This window comes from Bactrocera dorsalis, chromosome 2 (assembly GCF_023373825.1).
Source record: "Bactrocera dorsalis isolate Fly_Bdor chromosome 2, ASM2337382v1, whole genome shotgun sequence".
NCBI classification, from domain to species: Eukaryota; Metazoa; Arthropoda; class Insecta; order Diptera; family Tephritidae; genus Bactrocera; species Bactrocera dorsalis.
This window is the reverse complement of record NC_064304.1, coordinates 73,334,577-73,348,398: the sequence shown is the minus strand read 5'-3', so window position 1 is coordinate 73,348,398 and position 13,822 is coordinate 73,334,577. Positions and strand designations below refer to the sequence as shown.

At 38.0% G+C, this 13,822-nt stretch overlaps 1 protein-coding gene across 2 annotated transcripts in view; it reads left to right on the top strand.

Moving 5' to 3' along the window:
* Positions 1-13,822, top strand: part of LOC115065857 (uncharacterized) — a 150,471-nt gene that overhangs the window by 26,970 nt on the left and 109,679 nt on the right. Inside the window, exons 5-6 of one of the 2 annotated variants that reach the window (XM_049450168.1) lie at positions 10,003-10,196; positions 10,260-10,382. In XM_049450168.1, coding sequence (XP_049306125.1) covers positions 10,003-10,196; positions 10,260-10,382 — 317 coding nt within the window. The remainder of the gene's footprint in view (positions 1-10,002; positions 10,197-10,259; positions 10,383-13,822) is intronic. The other variant, XM_049450169.1, reaches the window with a different exon arrangement.

Below are 13,822 nucleotides of genomic sequence, written 5' to 3'. Positions count from 1 at the left end.
TTGCATCCATATTAAGAACGTAATGTTATTCTGACATTCTTACATTATGGCGTGAAAATGAGCAAAATCAGACAATACCACGCCTACTTCCCATATAACAAAGTTTTAAATTCCACAGGATCCTTACACTTTCCAGCACACAACTCAAGCCCCAAATCAAGGGGGGTATTCTACTCTATAATTTTGAAAAATTAGATTTTTTTCATATATTTAAAGCTTAGACCCTTGTAAACATATCCTCCAAAGAATTTTTAAAAATTAAAATTATTTTAAGCGCTACAGTTTCTTTAGTGACGCAGTACCTAGCCCGGTAGGTAGGTAGATTCACTTTTTTAAACGCGTTTTTCTCGAAACTACTACTACTTGAAATTTTGTGTGAACCTTCTTTATGTAATTCTTTATCCTTTATCTTTATATAATCCTTAATCCTTTGTTTTTATTATTAAAAAAAAAAATTCTGGAATTTCAAAAAAAGCGTAAAAAATAATTTTTATTTTTAGGCAGTCGCCATTTTTCAAAAAAAAAATGTTTCGTGTTCCCTGAGGGGACTATAACACCATCCTTACTGATTAAGAATTTCTTTTGAATTTTTTTTTCAGACCACCAGGAGGGTCAGGATCAATGTCACCAGGATGCGCCATTCTTTTTTACACCTGTCTCTCCCCCCACCTCTAATTATTTTAATTTTTAATATTTTGAAGTAAAACTTCTTTAGGCGCGCTTGGCTTGAGTAGTAAGCTGACGAACGCGTAACGAAAAGTGTGATCAGGCGAACGTGTAACGAAAAGTGTGATCAGGCGAGGCGAACGCAGAGAACGTATAATATAGAGAAGGCTCACCGCGTTGCCAAATTTACGACATTTCATTTAACATATGTACATATTAAAAGACCAAGCGGTCGCGCATATTCACGTATTTGCAAGAACCAGAGAACTTAAAAGTATAGACAGAGAACATAAAATTTGTTAACATTGTATGTAAGGTCGGAATTCGCCTCGCAATTTTAACATTGTTTACATTTCTCTCACATATTCTAACCGAGAATATGAAGAGACAGAAATATATGTATTTACGGCATATGATGACAAGGCATCGAAGAAGAGAATATGAAGAGACTCCCAACGAAGAATTTCGTTTTGCTTGTTTATATTTTGTTTCATTTTGACACCGAAAATGTGTACAAAATACATTATGTTCTCTGTCTCACATACGCAAGAATATGAAGAGACATAAATACATGTATGTATGCACGTTGGAAGGCGAAGCTGTTACAGCGGCAAGGGAAGCGGTAACAATCGGCGATCGTTTGTTAGTTTCTTTCGCGTCTCGTCGCGTCAATGCTTCGACAGATTGATGTGCTGAAATCATAGAACGCGACAGACTTCAAGCGCCATCTGAATCTGATATTGAAATACACACATTCTTAAGGACACAGTTATTTAGCCAGCTGCACAACTACATAACTGTGTCCATAAGAACGTGTGTATTTTAATATTTGACAGATGTCGCTTGCAGCCTGCCCCGCTCTATGTGTTCCGGGCGTGACTCTTTGAGTTTCGGCCATTGATTGTCCGTGACAACGGAGATGCGAAAGATGCGTGCGACACTTGTTATTATGAATGTATGTACATATGTACATATGTATGTGGCTCGCATTTGTTTTCGTAACATACAGACAAATGTGCGAAAGAAATAACATACATATGTATGTATGTATATGCCATAGAAATTCTATTGGTACAAATATGGAAATGATAACGAAATAATGCGAATATGCACATTTCATGAAGGTCATCAATTTTCTTTGAAGAAATGAAGTTCATTTTGCACATCTTCACTTTGTAATAGTGGAAATAAATATAATTTATTTGAAATATTACTTTATTTAAATAAAAATAAAGAGAAATAAAATTAAAATAATTTTTCCTAATTTTTCCCGTGTTTGGACGATCATAATGGTAGTTGTTTACATGTCGCCCAATAACACAGTTAATAATATCATAAAGTTTATATACAGAAGATTTATGATTTATGGTCGAGTAGGTTCTGAAGAACTAGGAGAAAACTATCATACGTTGCCACTAATCTTGGCAAGAGATTTCAGTATTAATTTCGCATCCGAAGATGGACAACTCTTGAGAAACTTTCTACGAGATAAATTAGAATCACAAATGAATAATGACCGTAATGAGCCAACTACAAGACATGGAACAACAATCGATGCAGTTTTTTCTAGATTTCTGTCTAATTTTAATTCTAAAATATATGTATCGTATTTCTCGTATCATAAGCCTATTGTCTCAGTTTTACAATCAACCACAGTAATTACTGATGTACCCAATAATGAAAATAACGAATAAAACAATGCAAAAAAATAAAAGATCTATGCAAAAATATTAATTTACTAATGAAAACATAAAATAAATTTAAATATTTGTAGGAAATAAATATATGTATATGTGCATTCATGTATATATTGCACACACACATTCATATATATACATATAGACAGAGAGAAAGAAGTTTTACTTCAGTCGTGCGGTCATAAGCACACTCTCTTATTTTTTGTAAATTTTTTTTCTGTATTCTTCAGATATCATAAAAACACCATAAGAAAATGTATACTAAAAATATTTTTTTTTTAAATAAAATTCAAAAAACTGCCCAAAATTTGATTTCCAGAGTAGAATACCCCCTCAAGCAAATATATATTTGAAAAAAACGTTGAACAAATAATCCATTTGAGGTATGCTATCTTGGTAATTTAGTACAAACTAGAATAGATCAAATCGGGTGAAAACTTGCTTTAGCCCCGTACAACTAACATACACGATTTGGAATCGTGCGGATGAGTTTGCGGCCTATATATAGTATATATATTAGGGTGTTTTTTTTTATTGAACTATTCATTTTTTCAGTCCCCTCACGAAATTTCCTTGAAAATATCCTAAACAAAATTCCTTGAAAATTTTAGCTCTTAATATTAACATTAGGAACTGGACCAAGACCTATACAACTTTTCCATAGAAAATACACTACAATCGTGAGTTTTTATCTTTAAATTCCTTCAGATAGGCGGTATTTTATGGCATCGCTTTGACTTTAGACGCATATGCATCAGAATTGTTCACTCTACAAAAGAGGCCAGTGCAACAAAGTCATAACTCACACGATTTTTCCAAGAATTTCGTATTTTTTTGTATATGTCACATAAATGAAAAGAGGTATAGAAAAAATGTCCAGGATAAATTTTATTTGCTTTAAAAAAGGTTCGAGGTCAAAATAGCTATTATTTATACTTCTCGAGATATTCGGGTTTTTAAGTAAGGCTTAATAGAATTTTTATAGATGGTATGTATTAAAAGATCTATGAAAATTGCATACAGTCTTACTTAAAAAGCTGAATAATTCGAGAAGTATTAATGATAGCGACATTGAGTTTGGATCTTTTTTATAGCAAATAAAATTTCCTACAAATTTGTCATAAAATTTTTTTCTATAGCTCCTGTCATTTACGAGATATATACAAAAAAAATGTGAAATTCTTGGAAAAAATCGGGTTTAGAGCCCCGTACTACCTCGCCGGTGTGAGTTACGACTTTGTTGCACTGGGCACTTTTGTAGAGTGAACAACTATGAGAAATATGCGTCTAAAGTCAAAGCGATGCCATAAAATACATCTGATCTGTAGGAATTTAAAGATAAAAACTCACCATTGTAGTGTATTTTCTATGGAAAATTTTTACAAGCCTTGGTCCAATTCTTAATGTTAATATTAAGAGCTAAAACTTTAAGAGAAATTTTTTTAGACTAAGGGAATTTCGTGACGGGACTGAAAAAAATGAATAGTTAAATAAAAAACACCCTAATATATAGGTTTAATAAATGTTGGAAAAAAGTTCTCAAGTTTACCTGAACAATACAAAAAATTTATTCAAACAGCCCTTCCAATTCTATACCTCCAATTATTTCAGTCTAATTCTTGCTGATGGGAAGTAAAATACAGTCATAAAATTCAGAGAGTGTATGAATTTCAAAATAAGTTAATATGCAACCAAAATGTTTGATAAGCCATTGACCATTTCTTCGAATAATGACGGTAAACCTTTTCGCTACATTTTTTTTAAATTTTCAAAATATAGAGGTATTTAACCGGCTTTGATCCTGCAAGATGCAAGAGTATCAAATTTTCGGCAATACCCGTCTTTCCGTACTTGTTACAAATGCGGTCCAACTATTCATAAGTAGTAGTAACTATAGATCTAAATTATTCGAATAATATCCTATTATTTACCGTGCCTAAACATATGGTATCCTTTGGGTAGCAAAAAAACATACGTTGGAAAGAGGTCTAAAATGAGAAGGCAAAACTTCCCTCCCAAGGGCTGTGTGCTTGGTTTGGGTCCTGCCACGTAAAAACCCTATGTGAAAGCAGCATCGAATGAGTGACCCCCTTTTTGATGATGAACACTGCAAACGCATTAAGGATTACGATTTAAGGACATGCACCTGGAATATCCGGTCCTTAATAGGGAAAATGCCGCTGCCTAGCTGGTTGATGTGCTCGCTAGAGTAAAAGCTGATACCACCGCAATCCAAGAAATGCGATGGGTGGCACAAGGACTGAGGTCGGAATTTGTGGTGGGGGAAAAACTCCGTCGCTGAGTATTGGAATTTACCCCGGTGGCTGAACCTTTAGCCATCATCCGCATCAACGCGAAGTTCTTCAACATATTGCTGATTTGCGACCACGCTCTTACGAAAGAGAAAGGCGATGTGACTAAAAATGTCTTCTATAAGCGCTTGGAGCGATAATGAAACATCCCCAAATGGTACATATCTGTAGTACTAGATTCTAGCAAAAAAAAATTTTGATCATACTGTGATAAACGGAAGACAGTTTCTAGTGTTTTAAACGGGTTGCCGCGGAGAGAAAACAGACTCGGAAAGTTACAATCGACAAAAAGAGTTTCGGAATGGGATATATACCAAGAGAGAAGAAGAGAGAAGCGAGACGCATTTGCAGACAATGAAATGGGTGAGTACGAAGATTTGACCAGCTGGCCGACAGGGGCATTGATCGAAAATTCGACCAAAAGGTATGGCGACTAACAGAAAGTTTCAAGACCGTAGCGTACTTATATGGACCGTCCAATGGGTATTTAGTGACTGATGCCCAGATCATACTAAAGTTGGGGAAGGCACACTTCCCCTACCTGCCGAATGGCAGTGACAGCATACCACCAGGAGATGGTTAACAAGATTCCCCCATCGATGAGTACGGAGCGACCATGAAGAAGTTCGTAGCAATTACCCGTCTAAAGAACAAAAAAGCAGTGGGCCGATGGATTGTCTGCCGAGCTATTCAAATACATAACTTATAAGGAGCATGCATCAGCTTCTTTGTAGAATATGGTTGGAGGAAAGCATGCCAGCTACCGTGAGGTAAGCCTCTTCAATATCACATAAAAGATTATATCAAGCGTATTAAGGCTCACTGTAAAAAACAGATCGAACGTTATCAGTGTGCCTTTAGGCCTGGAAAATCAATAACTGATTAGCTACTCACCATGTGCCAAGTCTTGAAAAAGACCCGTGAAAAGAGACACTCCACCTATTTGTCGATTTTAAAGCATCTCTTAACAGCACACAAAAGAACCGCCATTATGCCGCTATGCCTAAATTTAGTAAAAATAAAATCAATACGGCACTACGGTCGAAAAATCCATCCTCCACGAGGAAACATCCCCATATGGGTTGAGGCTGATCGACTTCGCCGGGGCCCGAAATATAGTTATCTGTAGCACTAGATTCCAGCACAAGAAAATACATAAGCTACCTAGGTGTCTCCGGATCGAAAAGCCACCAATCAGATCGATCATGTTGTGATAGACAAAAGACACGTATCCGAGGTCCTAATATCGGCTCGGACAAATATCTTGTTGCAGCCAAGATTTGCACCCGCCTCTGTGAAGCAAAAAACGCACGTCAACAAACACAAGGAAGGTTCGACGTCGAGAAGCTGCAATCATAACATATTGCCGAACGATTTTCTATTAGACTTGCACACCTGCGTTCTGAGAGCACTCGTCAACAACTCGGTATAAGGGAACTGTGGGACGGTATTTCAAACTCTTTACGCACACCTGCAATCGAAACCATTGGTTTTCAGAAAATGCAAAAAACAGCTGAGAAAACATACTCCCTACCTCGCAACGTTACGATCGACCACAACACGTGCGGGATGGGATAGATACCGAGAGTAGAAGAAGGAAGCGAGACGCATTTGCAGACAGAAAAAGAAATAGGCCGAAATGCGTGAGTACGAAGAGCTTGATAAGCTGGCCAATAGGGGTAATGCTCGAAAATTCTACGAAAAGATGCGGCGGCTTACAGAAGGTTTTAAGACCGGAGCATAAAATAAATTGTGGAGGGAACACTTCTCCAGCCTGATCAATGGCAGTGAACGCACAACGCCAGGAGAAGTCGAACCCGATTCCCCAAACCATGACGATGGAGCAGACGTTCCATTATCCGACCATAAAGAAGTTCGAATAACAATTACCCGTCTCAAGAACAACAAAACGGCGGTTGCCGATAGATTGCCGGCCGAGCTATTCAAACATTGCGACGAAGAACTGATAAGGAGCTTGCATCAGTTTCTTTGCAAAGTATGGTCGGATGAAAGCATGCCCAATGATTGGAATTTAAGTGTGCTATGCCCAATCCGTAAAAAAGGAGACCCCACAATCTGCGCCAACTACCGTGGGATAAGCCTCCTCAACATCGCGTACAAGGTTCTATCGAGCGTATTGTGTGAAAGATTAAAGCCTACCGTCAACAAACTTATTAGACCTTATCAGTGTGGCTTGAGAACTGGCAAATCAACAACCGACCAGATATTCACTATGCGCCAAATCTTGGAAAAGACCCGTGATAGGAGAATCGACACATACCACCTCTTCGTCGATTTCAAAACTGCTTTCGCCAACACGAAAAGGAACTGCATTTATGCCGCGATGTCTGAGTTTGCTATCCCCGCAAAACTAAAACGGTTGTGTAAACTGACGCTGACCAACACGAAAAGCTCCGTCAGGATCGGGAAGGACCTCTCCGAGCCGTTCGATACCAAACGAGGTTTCAGACAAGGCGACTCCCTATCGTGCGACTTTTCCAATCTGCTGCGGGAGAAAATTATTAGAGCTGCAGAACTGAATCGGGCAGGTACAATCTTTCATAAGAGTGTACAGCTGCTGGCGTATGCCAATGATATTGATATCATCGGTCTCAACACGCGTGCCGTTAGTTCTGCTTTCTCCAGACTGGACAAGGAAGCAAAACAAATGGGTCTGACAGTGAACGAGGGCAAGATGAAATATCTCCTGTCATCAAGCAAACAGTCGTCGCATTCTCGACTTGGCTCTCACATCACTATTGACAGTCATAACTTTGAAGTTGTAGATAATTTCGTCTATCTTGGAACCAGCGTAAACACCACCAGCAACGTCAGCCTGGAAATTCAACGCAAGATAACTCTCACCAACAGGTGCTACTTCGGACTGAGTAGGCAATTGAGAAGTAAAGTCCTCTCTCGACGAACAAAAACTAAATTTTAAAAGTCACTCATAATTTCCGTCCTGCTATATGGTGCAGAGGCTTGGACGATGACAACAACTGATGAGTCGACGTTGCGAGTTTTCGAGAGAAAAGTTCTGCGAAAGATGTATGGTCCTTTGCGCGTTGACCACGGCGAATATCGCATTCGATGGAATGATGAGCTGTATGAGATATACTCGTATGATGACGTTGACATAATTCAGCGAATTAAAAGAACAGTTTTAACATCAACCATAATATCAGCCGTGGAATCCAACGCAAAATTCCTATTGCCAACAACTCTGGATTCTTGCTATACAATACCTCTTTCTATACGTTGCGGAGACATCAACGATGATGAGTCGGAGTTTTGTAAAGAAAGGTTGTGCGGAAGATTACTTATGTTTGCGGCAAATGTCGCAGCCGACGAAACGACGAGCTGTACGAGATATACAGCGACATTGCTGTAGTTCAGTAAATCAAGATAAGATTCAGTGCCAACCCGTTGAAGCAGAGTAAGAGGAAGGCCTCCAATCCTTTGGACCTGGTAAACTGCGTCTCTTAACTCGTCTATAGCGTAGGCGGTGTTTATGACAGTAAAGAGTAAGAAAATATACTTACATACATACATATCGTCACCTGAAATGCAAAATAACATAACAACATTTTCAGAAATTTAAAGTGGCATGAATGAAACACGCAATAAAACAGAATAGGAGTGAAAACAAAATTTAATATTGGTTAAAATTTGAGTGCAGAACCTGAAAATGTTGAACATATGTAATATTATCTTTTTAATTTGAAGTGGTGAAGCGTAATCAATAAGACACTCAATTTCGAATTTTTTGATGATACGTTATTTCAGTTGACGATATGTAAATCTATGTAGATGATATGACGTGGCTAAATGGAAAAGAGGAGGGTTTTAATTTTTATATATATTTTTTGGAAGCTTATAGTCGTTTACAATTTGTTTACGAATTAATAGATTATATATATAATAGTAATAACGGGTGATTTTTTTGAGGTTAGGATTTTCATGCATTAGTATTTGACAGATCACGTGGGATTTCAGACATGGTGTCAAAGAGAAAGATGCTCAGTATGCTTTGACATTTCATCATGAATAGACTTACTAACGAGCAACGCTTGCAAATCATTGAATTTTATTACCAAAATCAGTGTTCGGTTCGAAAATTTTTTATCGACAAATTTTGTTCAGCGATGAGGCTCATTTCTGGTTGAATGGCTACGTAAATAAGCAAAATTGCCGCATTTGGGGTGAAGAGCAACCAGAAGCCGTTCAAGAACTGCCCATGCATCCCGAAAAATGCACTGTTTGGTGTGGTTTGTACGCTGGTGGAATCATTGGACCGTATTTTTTCAAAGATGCTGTTGGACGCAACGTTACGGTGAATGGCGATCGCTATCGTTCGATGCTAACAAACTTTTTGTTGCCAAAAATGGAAGAACTGAACTTGGTTGACATGTGGTTTCAACAAGATGGCGCTACATGCCACACAGCTCGCGATTCTATGGCCATTTTGAGGGAAAACTTCGGACAACAATTCATCTCAAGAAATGGACCCGTAAGTTGGCCACCAAGATCATGCGATTTAACGCCTTTAGACTATTTTTTGTGGGGCTACGTCAAGTCTAAAGTCTACAGAAATAAGCCAGCAACTATTCCAGCTTTGGAAGACAACATTTCCGAAGAAATTCGGGCTATTCCGGCCGAAATGCTCGAAAAAGTTGCCCAAAATTGGACTTTCCGAATGGACCACCTAAGACGCAGCCGCGGTCAACATTTAAATGAAATTATCTTCAAAAAGTAAATGTCATGAACCAATCTAACGTTTCAAATAAAGAACCGATGAGATTTTGCAAATTTTATGCGTTTTTTTTTTTAAAAAAAGTTATCAAGCTCTTAAAAAATCACCCTTTATATTCACTAAAATGAGGTAGGGTGGGAGGAGTGTTGCTGTTTTAGTACGGCTTTCTTCTTTAAAATCTGAGAACCAGTTAATTCTCAATATATTAAAGAAAACATTTGGATTGGCATTATGTGCTTCCCGGTTTTCAAATATATTTTTTCTTTGTTTTCTCAACTTTGATTCTATCAAACTCCTTAGTATAGACTGTTCGATTCTCTTACGTATTTATATACTTATACGGCAAAAGAATTTGCGAAGACTTGAAGATATTTCCACACTTTTGATTCTAGCAAATTGCGCGATTATAAAACATTAAGCGGTTCGTGAATATTACAAAGTCTAGTACTCGTATCAGAAAAATTTTAGAGAAACACAATAGTAAAACACTTCGTAACATGTTGTAAGGGTGTTAAACCATTAAACTTATACCGTCTGTATTTGTGCATACTGATTACAAAATTTGTTCTTGCAGATTATGAAGAGCAATATAAAAAAGAATGGTTGGTTTCACAAGCATCAGACATGAAACTTAAGCCGATCCAATTTTCACATGAGGTTTCGAGTAAAGATATTGGTATCAAAGACATCACAGATATTGCTTTAACAACATTATCATTTCTATCGTTTGGAATGTTTGTTCTACAAATTTTAACGTGCTTAACTGCTGTAAAAACAATTTATTTGAGACCTGAAATTTCGAAATATTTAAAAATATAATTATAATTTTAGGAAAAACTTGATGCCAACAGTATTATTTTAATGCAATCAGCTTCCACAAACGCAGTAATGGACGAAGAGCGCATTGAAGAAATAAGAAGAAGGAAGAGATCACCTATAAACGTACTACTAAAGGTAAAAAGCCAAGTAAGGAAAACAAAAAACAAAGTCGTATATTTTAAGTAGAAGTGATTGCTTTTATGTACACTGTCATAATTCTACGCCCTCCTGCAAATTAAATGTTTACTTTTTAAATCATAAGAACTATTATTAAATAACTAAAATTTTTTATATATGCTGCTATCCTCAATAAGATAAGATGTTAACGGTACTAATCTTGCCACACAGACAGGCGATGTGCCAAAAGTGTACGGTCATCTCGTTTCAGTTCTAGTAATTGTAGCGTATACCCCTTGTTTTCATCCTTAACCGAAGACTTATAACTCTTTCTTACATCTATATATATAAAATTAAGTGGCAAAACTTCCTGTTCGCATACTCCTCCTAGACCGCTTGCCCGATTTCAATGAAATTTTCAGGGGTGATTGGGGTCTGTTTGGAGGGTGCACATAAGAAATTTAATGTGTGTATCATTGCACGTTTTGCAAAAAAAAAAAAAAAATGATACATCCCGCCTATACAAATTCTCATGAAATAATGTTTTGCCGCAAGATTGACAGTCCTGTCAAATGCCTTTTACTAATAAAAAGGAACAACTGGCGGATGTTTACAATTAATAAAAAAAAAAACATTGACATCGTATGTTGATCGTTTTTGCCTGTCATTCGTTCTTTCTATGGATGACTGTCAAGCTAACAAGACATACAGAACGTAAGTGTTCCGAATGCACTGAGTGTATAAAAAAAATGTTTCAACATTATGTGTATTTTTCTCAGATTTCAACGTGATTAACATTCTGCGTACAACACAAAGCAAGTGAGTATTGTTATTGTTTCGTAAGTGTTTCCATGCGGTTTGCAAATACACTGTTTGTGGGTCTTATTGCATATGCGTGTGTGGGTAAAATACATAGTTTAAGATGTAGTTTTAGGTTAATTTTTCCATTTTTATTTATGTACTTCAAATATGCATACTCTAGAAAATGCCTCGACTACGCCAACGTAATACGGTTGGCAGGAATACGAGTGATTCACGTCGAATGTCAATATCAAGAAGACATCAAAGCGAAGAGCGACGCGCTCAAATGAATGCCTGAGGTAGAGCGGTGTACAGAGAGCGGCGCGCACAGATTAGAGCTGAATTCGCCGACAATCAACGGCCAAGTTACCGTCAAGGCCGAAAATGGTCAACGCGTTTATTTCACTGCAGACAATGTACCACAGAGCGCAGCATGACCACCGGGGACAACACTAACTACCTTTTTCGAGTTGTGTTCCGAAATACCACAATATTTCAGTTGGAATCCATCATCGAAAACATTTCAACGACGAAAGCAAGGGGAGCGTGTTGACGGTTATCCAAATGTCCGTAAAACCGATAGGACGAATTTACACCATCCATCCGAACAACACCGAATGTTTCTATTTACGTCTGCTATTAGTCAACGTGTGCGGACCAAGATCATTTGATGATTGGAAAACTGTTGACGGTCAGTTGTGTGCGAGGTATCGTAAAGCATGTCAGCGATTGCATTTGTTAGAAGATGATATGCATTGGGACACTGCACTTCATGACGCATCACTCACATCTCATCCAAAACAAATACGCGTACTATTCGCCATAATAATATCTACATGCCTTCCGTCAAATCTGCAAGAACTGTGGAATAAGTACAAAGACTGCGTGACCGAAGACTTATTAATTTTGGCGCGTAGTCGAGCATCGGACGCAGATTTGCTATATACATTACAAATGTGTAATGATGCTTTGATATTGGTTGAAGATCTGTGCCTTACAATTGCGAATAAAGCATTAACGCAACTTGGCATAGCTGCGCCCAATCGTTCAGCGATTGATATGCTTGACCATGAGCTTCAACGTGAACAACAATACGATTGCAATGAATTGCGTGCTTTCTTACAAGCTAACATTACCAAATTGAATATTCAGCAGAAAAATGCTTATGATAAGATTATACGAGCGGTTGACAATAACGCCGGTGGATTCTACTTTCTGGATGTGCCCGGTGGTACAGGGAAAACGTTTCTGACCTCTTTAATTCTTGCTACTATGCGGTCACAGTAGAAATTGCGCTGGCAATTGCTTCGTCAGGCATCGCTGCTACTCTACTTGATGGCGGCCGAACAGCACATTCTGCGTTGAAATTACTGTTGAACATCTAAGTCGTTGAAACACCAACGTGCAACATATCAAGGAATTTAGCAATGGCAAAAGGTTTGCGAGGAGCTGGAATAGTTCTATGGGATGAGTGCCCAATGGCTAACAAAAAGTAATTACAAGCAACAGAACAATGCAAGATTTACGCCAAAAGCAACAACTTTTATCCGGCGATTTTCGGAAAACTTTGCAAGTCATTCAACTCCTGCCGACGAAATAAACGCATGTTTAAAATCGTCAGTTTTGTGGAGACATGTTCAAAGGCTGACTCTTACCATCAACATGCGAGTCCAATTGCAAAATGATCGATCCGCAGCGGCGTTTTCGAAGCAGTTGTTGGACATTGGCGAAGGCAAAATACCAATCGATGATACCGGTTTGATCACATTGCCGAACAACTTTTGTAGACTTTTACAATCGAAAGAAGTATTGATTGAAAGTGTATTTCCGAATATTGTTCAACACTATCAACGCAACGATTATTTAAGTGAACGCGCAAATATTGGCACCGAAAAATGTACACGTCAACGAAATCAATTTTGCCATTCAAGAAAAACTGCCGGGAGAAGCTACAACATATACATCGATTGATAGCGTTTTGGATCAAGATGAAGTAGTCAATTATCCAACTGAATTCTTGAATTCTTTGGATCCCCCCGGTCTGCTACCGCATTGTTTGGTCCTGAAAGTCGGTTCACCCATTATACTTCTACAAAATCTGAAGCCACCGACTTTGTGTAATGGCACAAGACTTTCAGTCAAAAAATTGTGGCCAAATTTGATTGAAGCAACAATACTAAATGGCAAGGCAGCAGGTGAAATTGTACTCTTACCACGCATTTCCATAATTCCAACGGACATGCCGTTTGAATTTAAGCGCTTGCAGTTCCCAGTACGTCTTTCCTTTGCGATGACCATCAACAAATCGCAAGGGCAAACGTTTCAAGTGTGCGGCGTCACCGTGCCGTGCCGTGCTTCTCCCACGGCCAATTGTTCGTCGCATGCTCGAGAGTAACAGTTTTACAACAAGAAATAAAACACTAAGTAAAACCCCTCAAGAGTTTTAATCGATTTAGGTGTAGCGAAGCGCAAAGGGTAACAGCTAGTTTTGTATATATGACTCTACCACATTTGAGTTTATGCTCTGATATACATATGTATATACATAGATAAGTGAGTAAGTAAGTGGATATGAAATAATTGAGTAAACTTAAGTGACCCAACAACCCAGCCCCGTTCAAGCACGTTCAAGCAGTCACAACTGCAATTTTTGGATT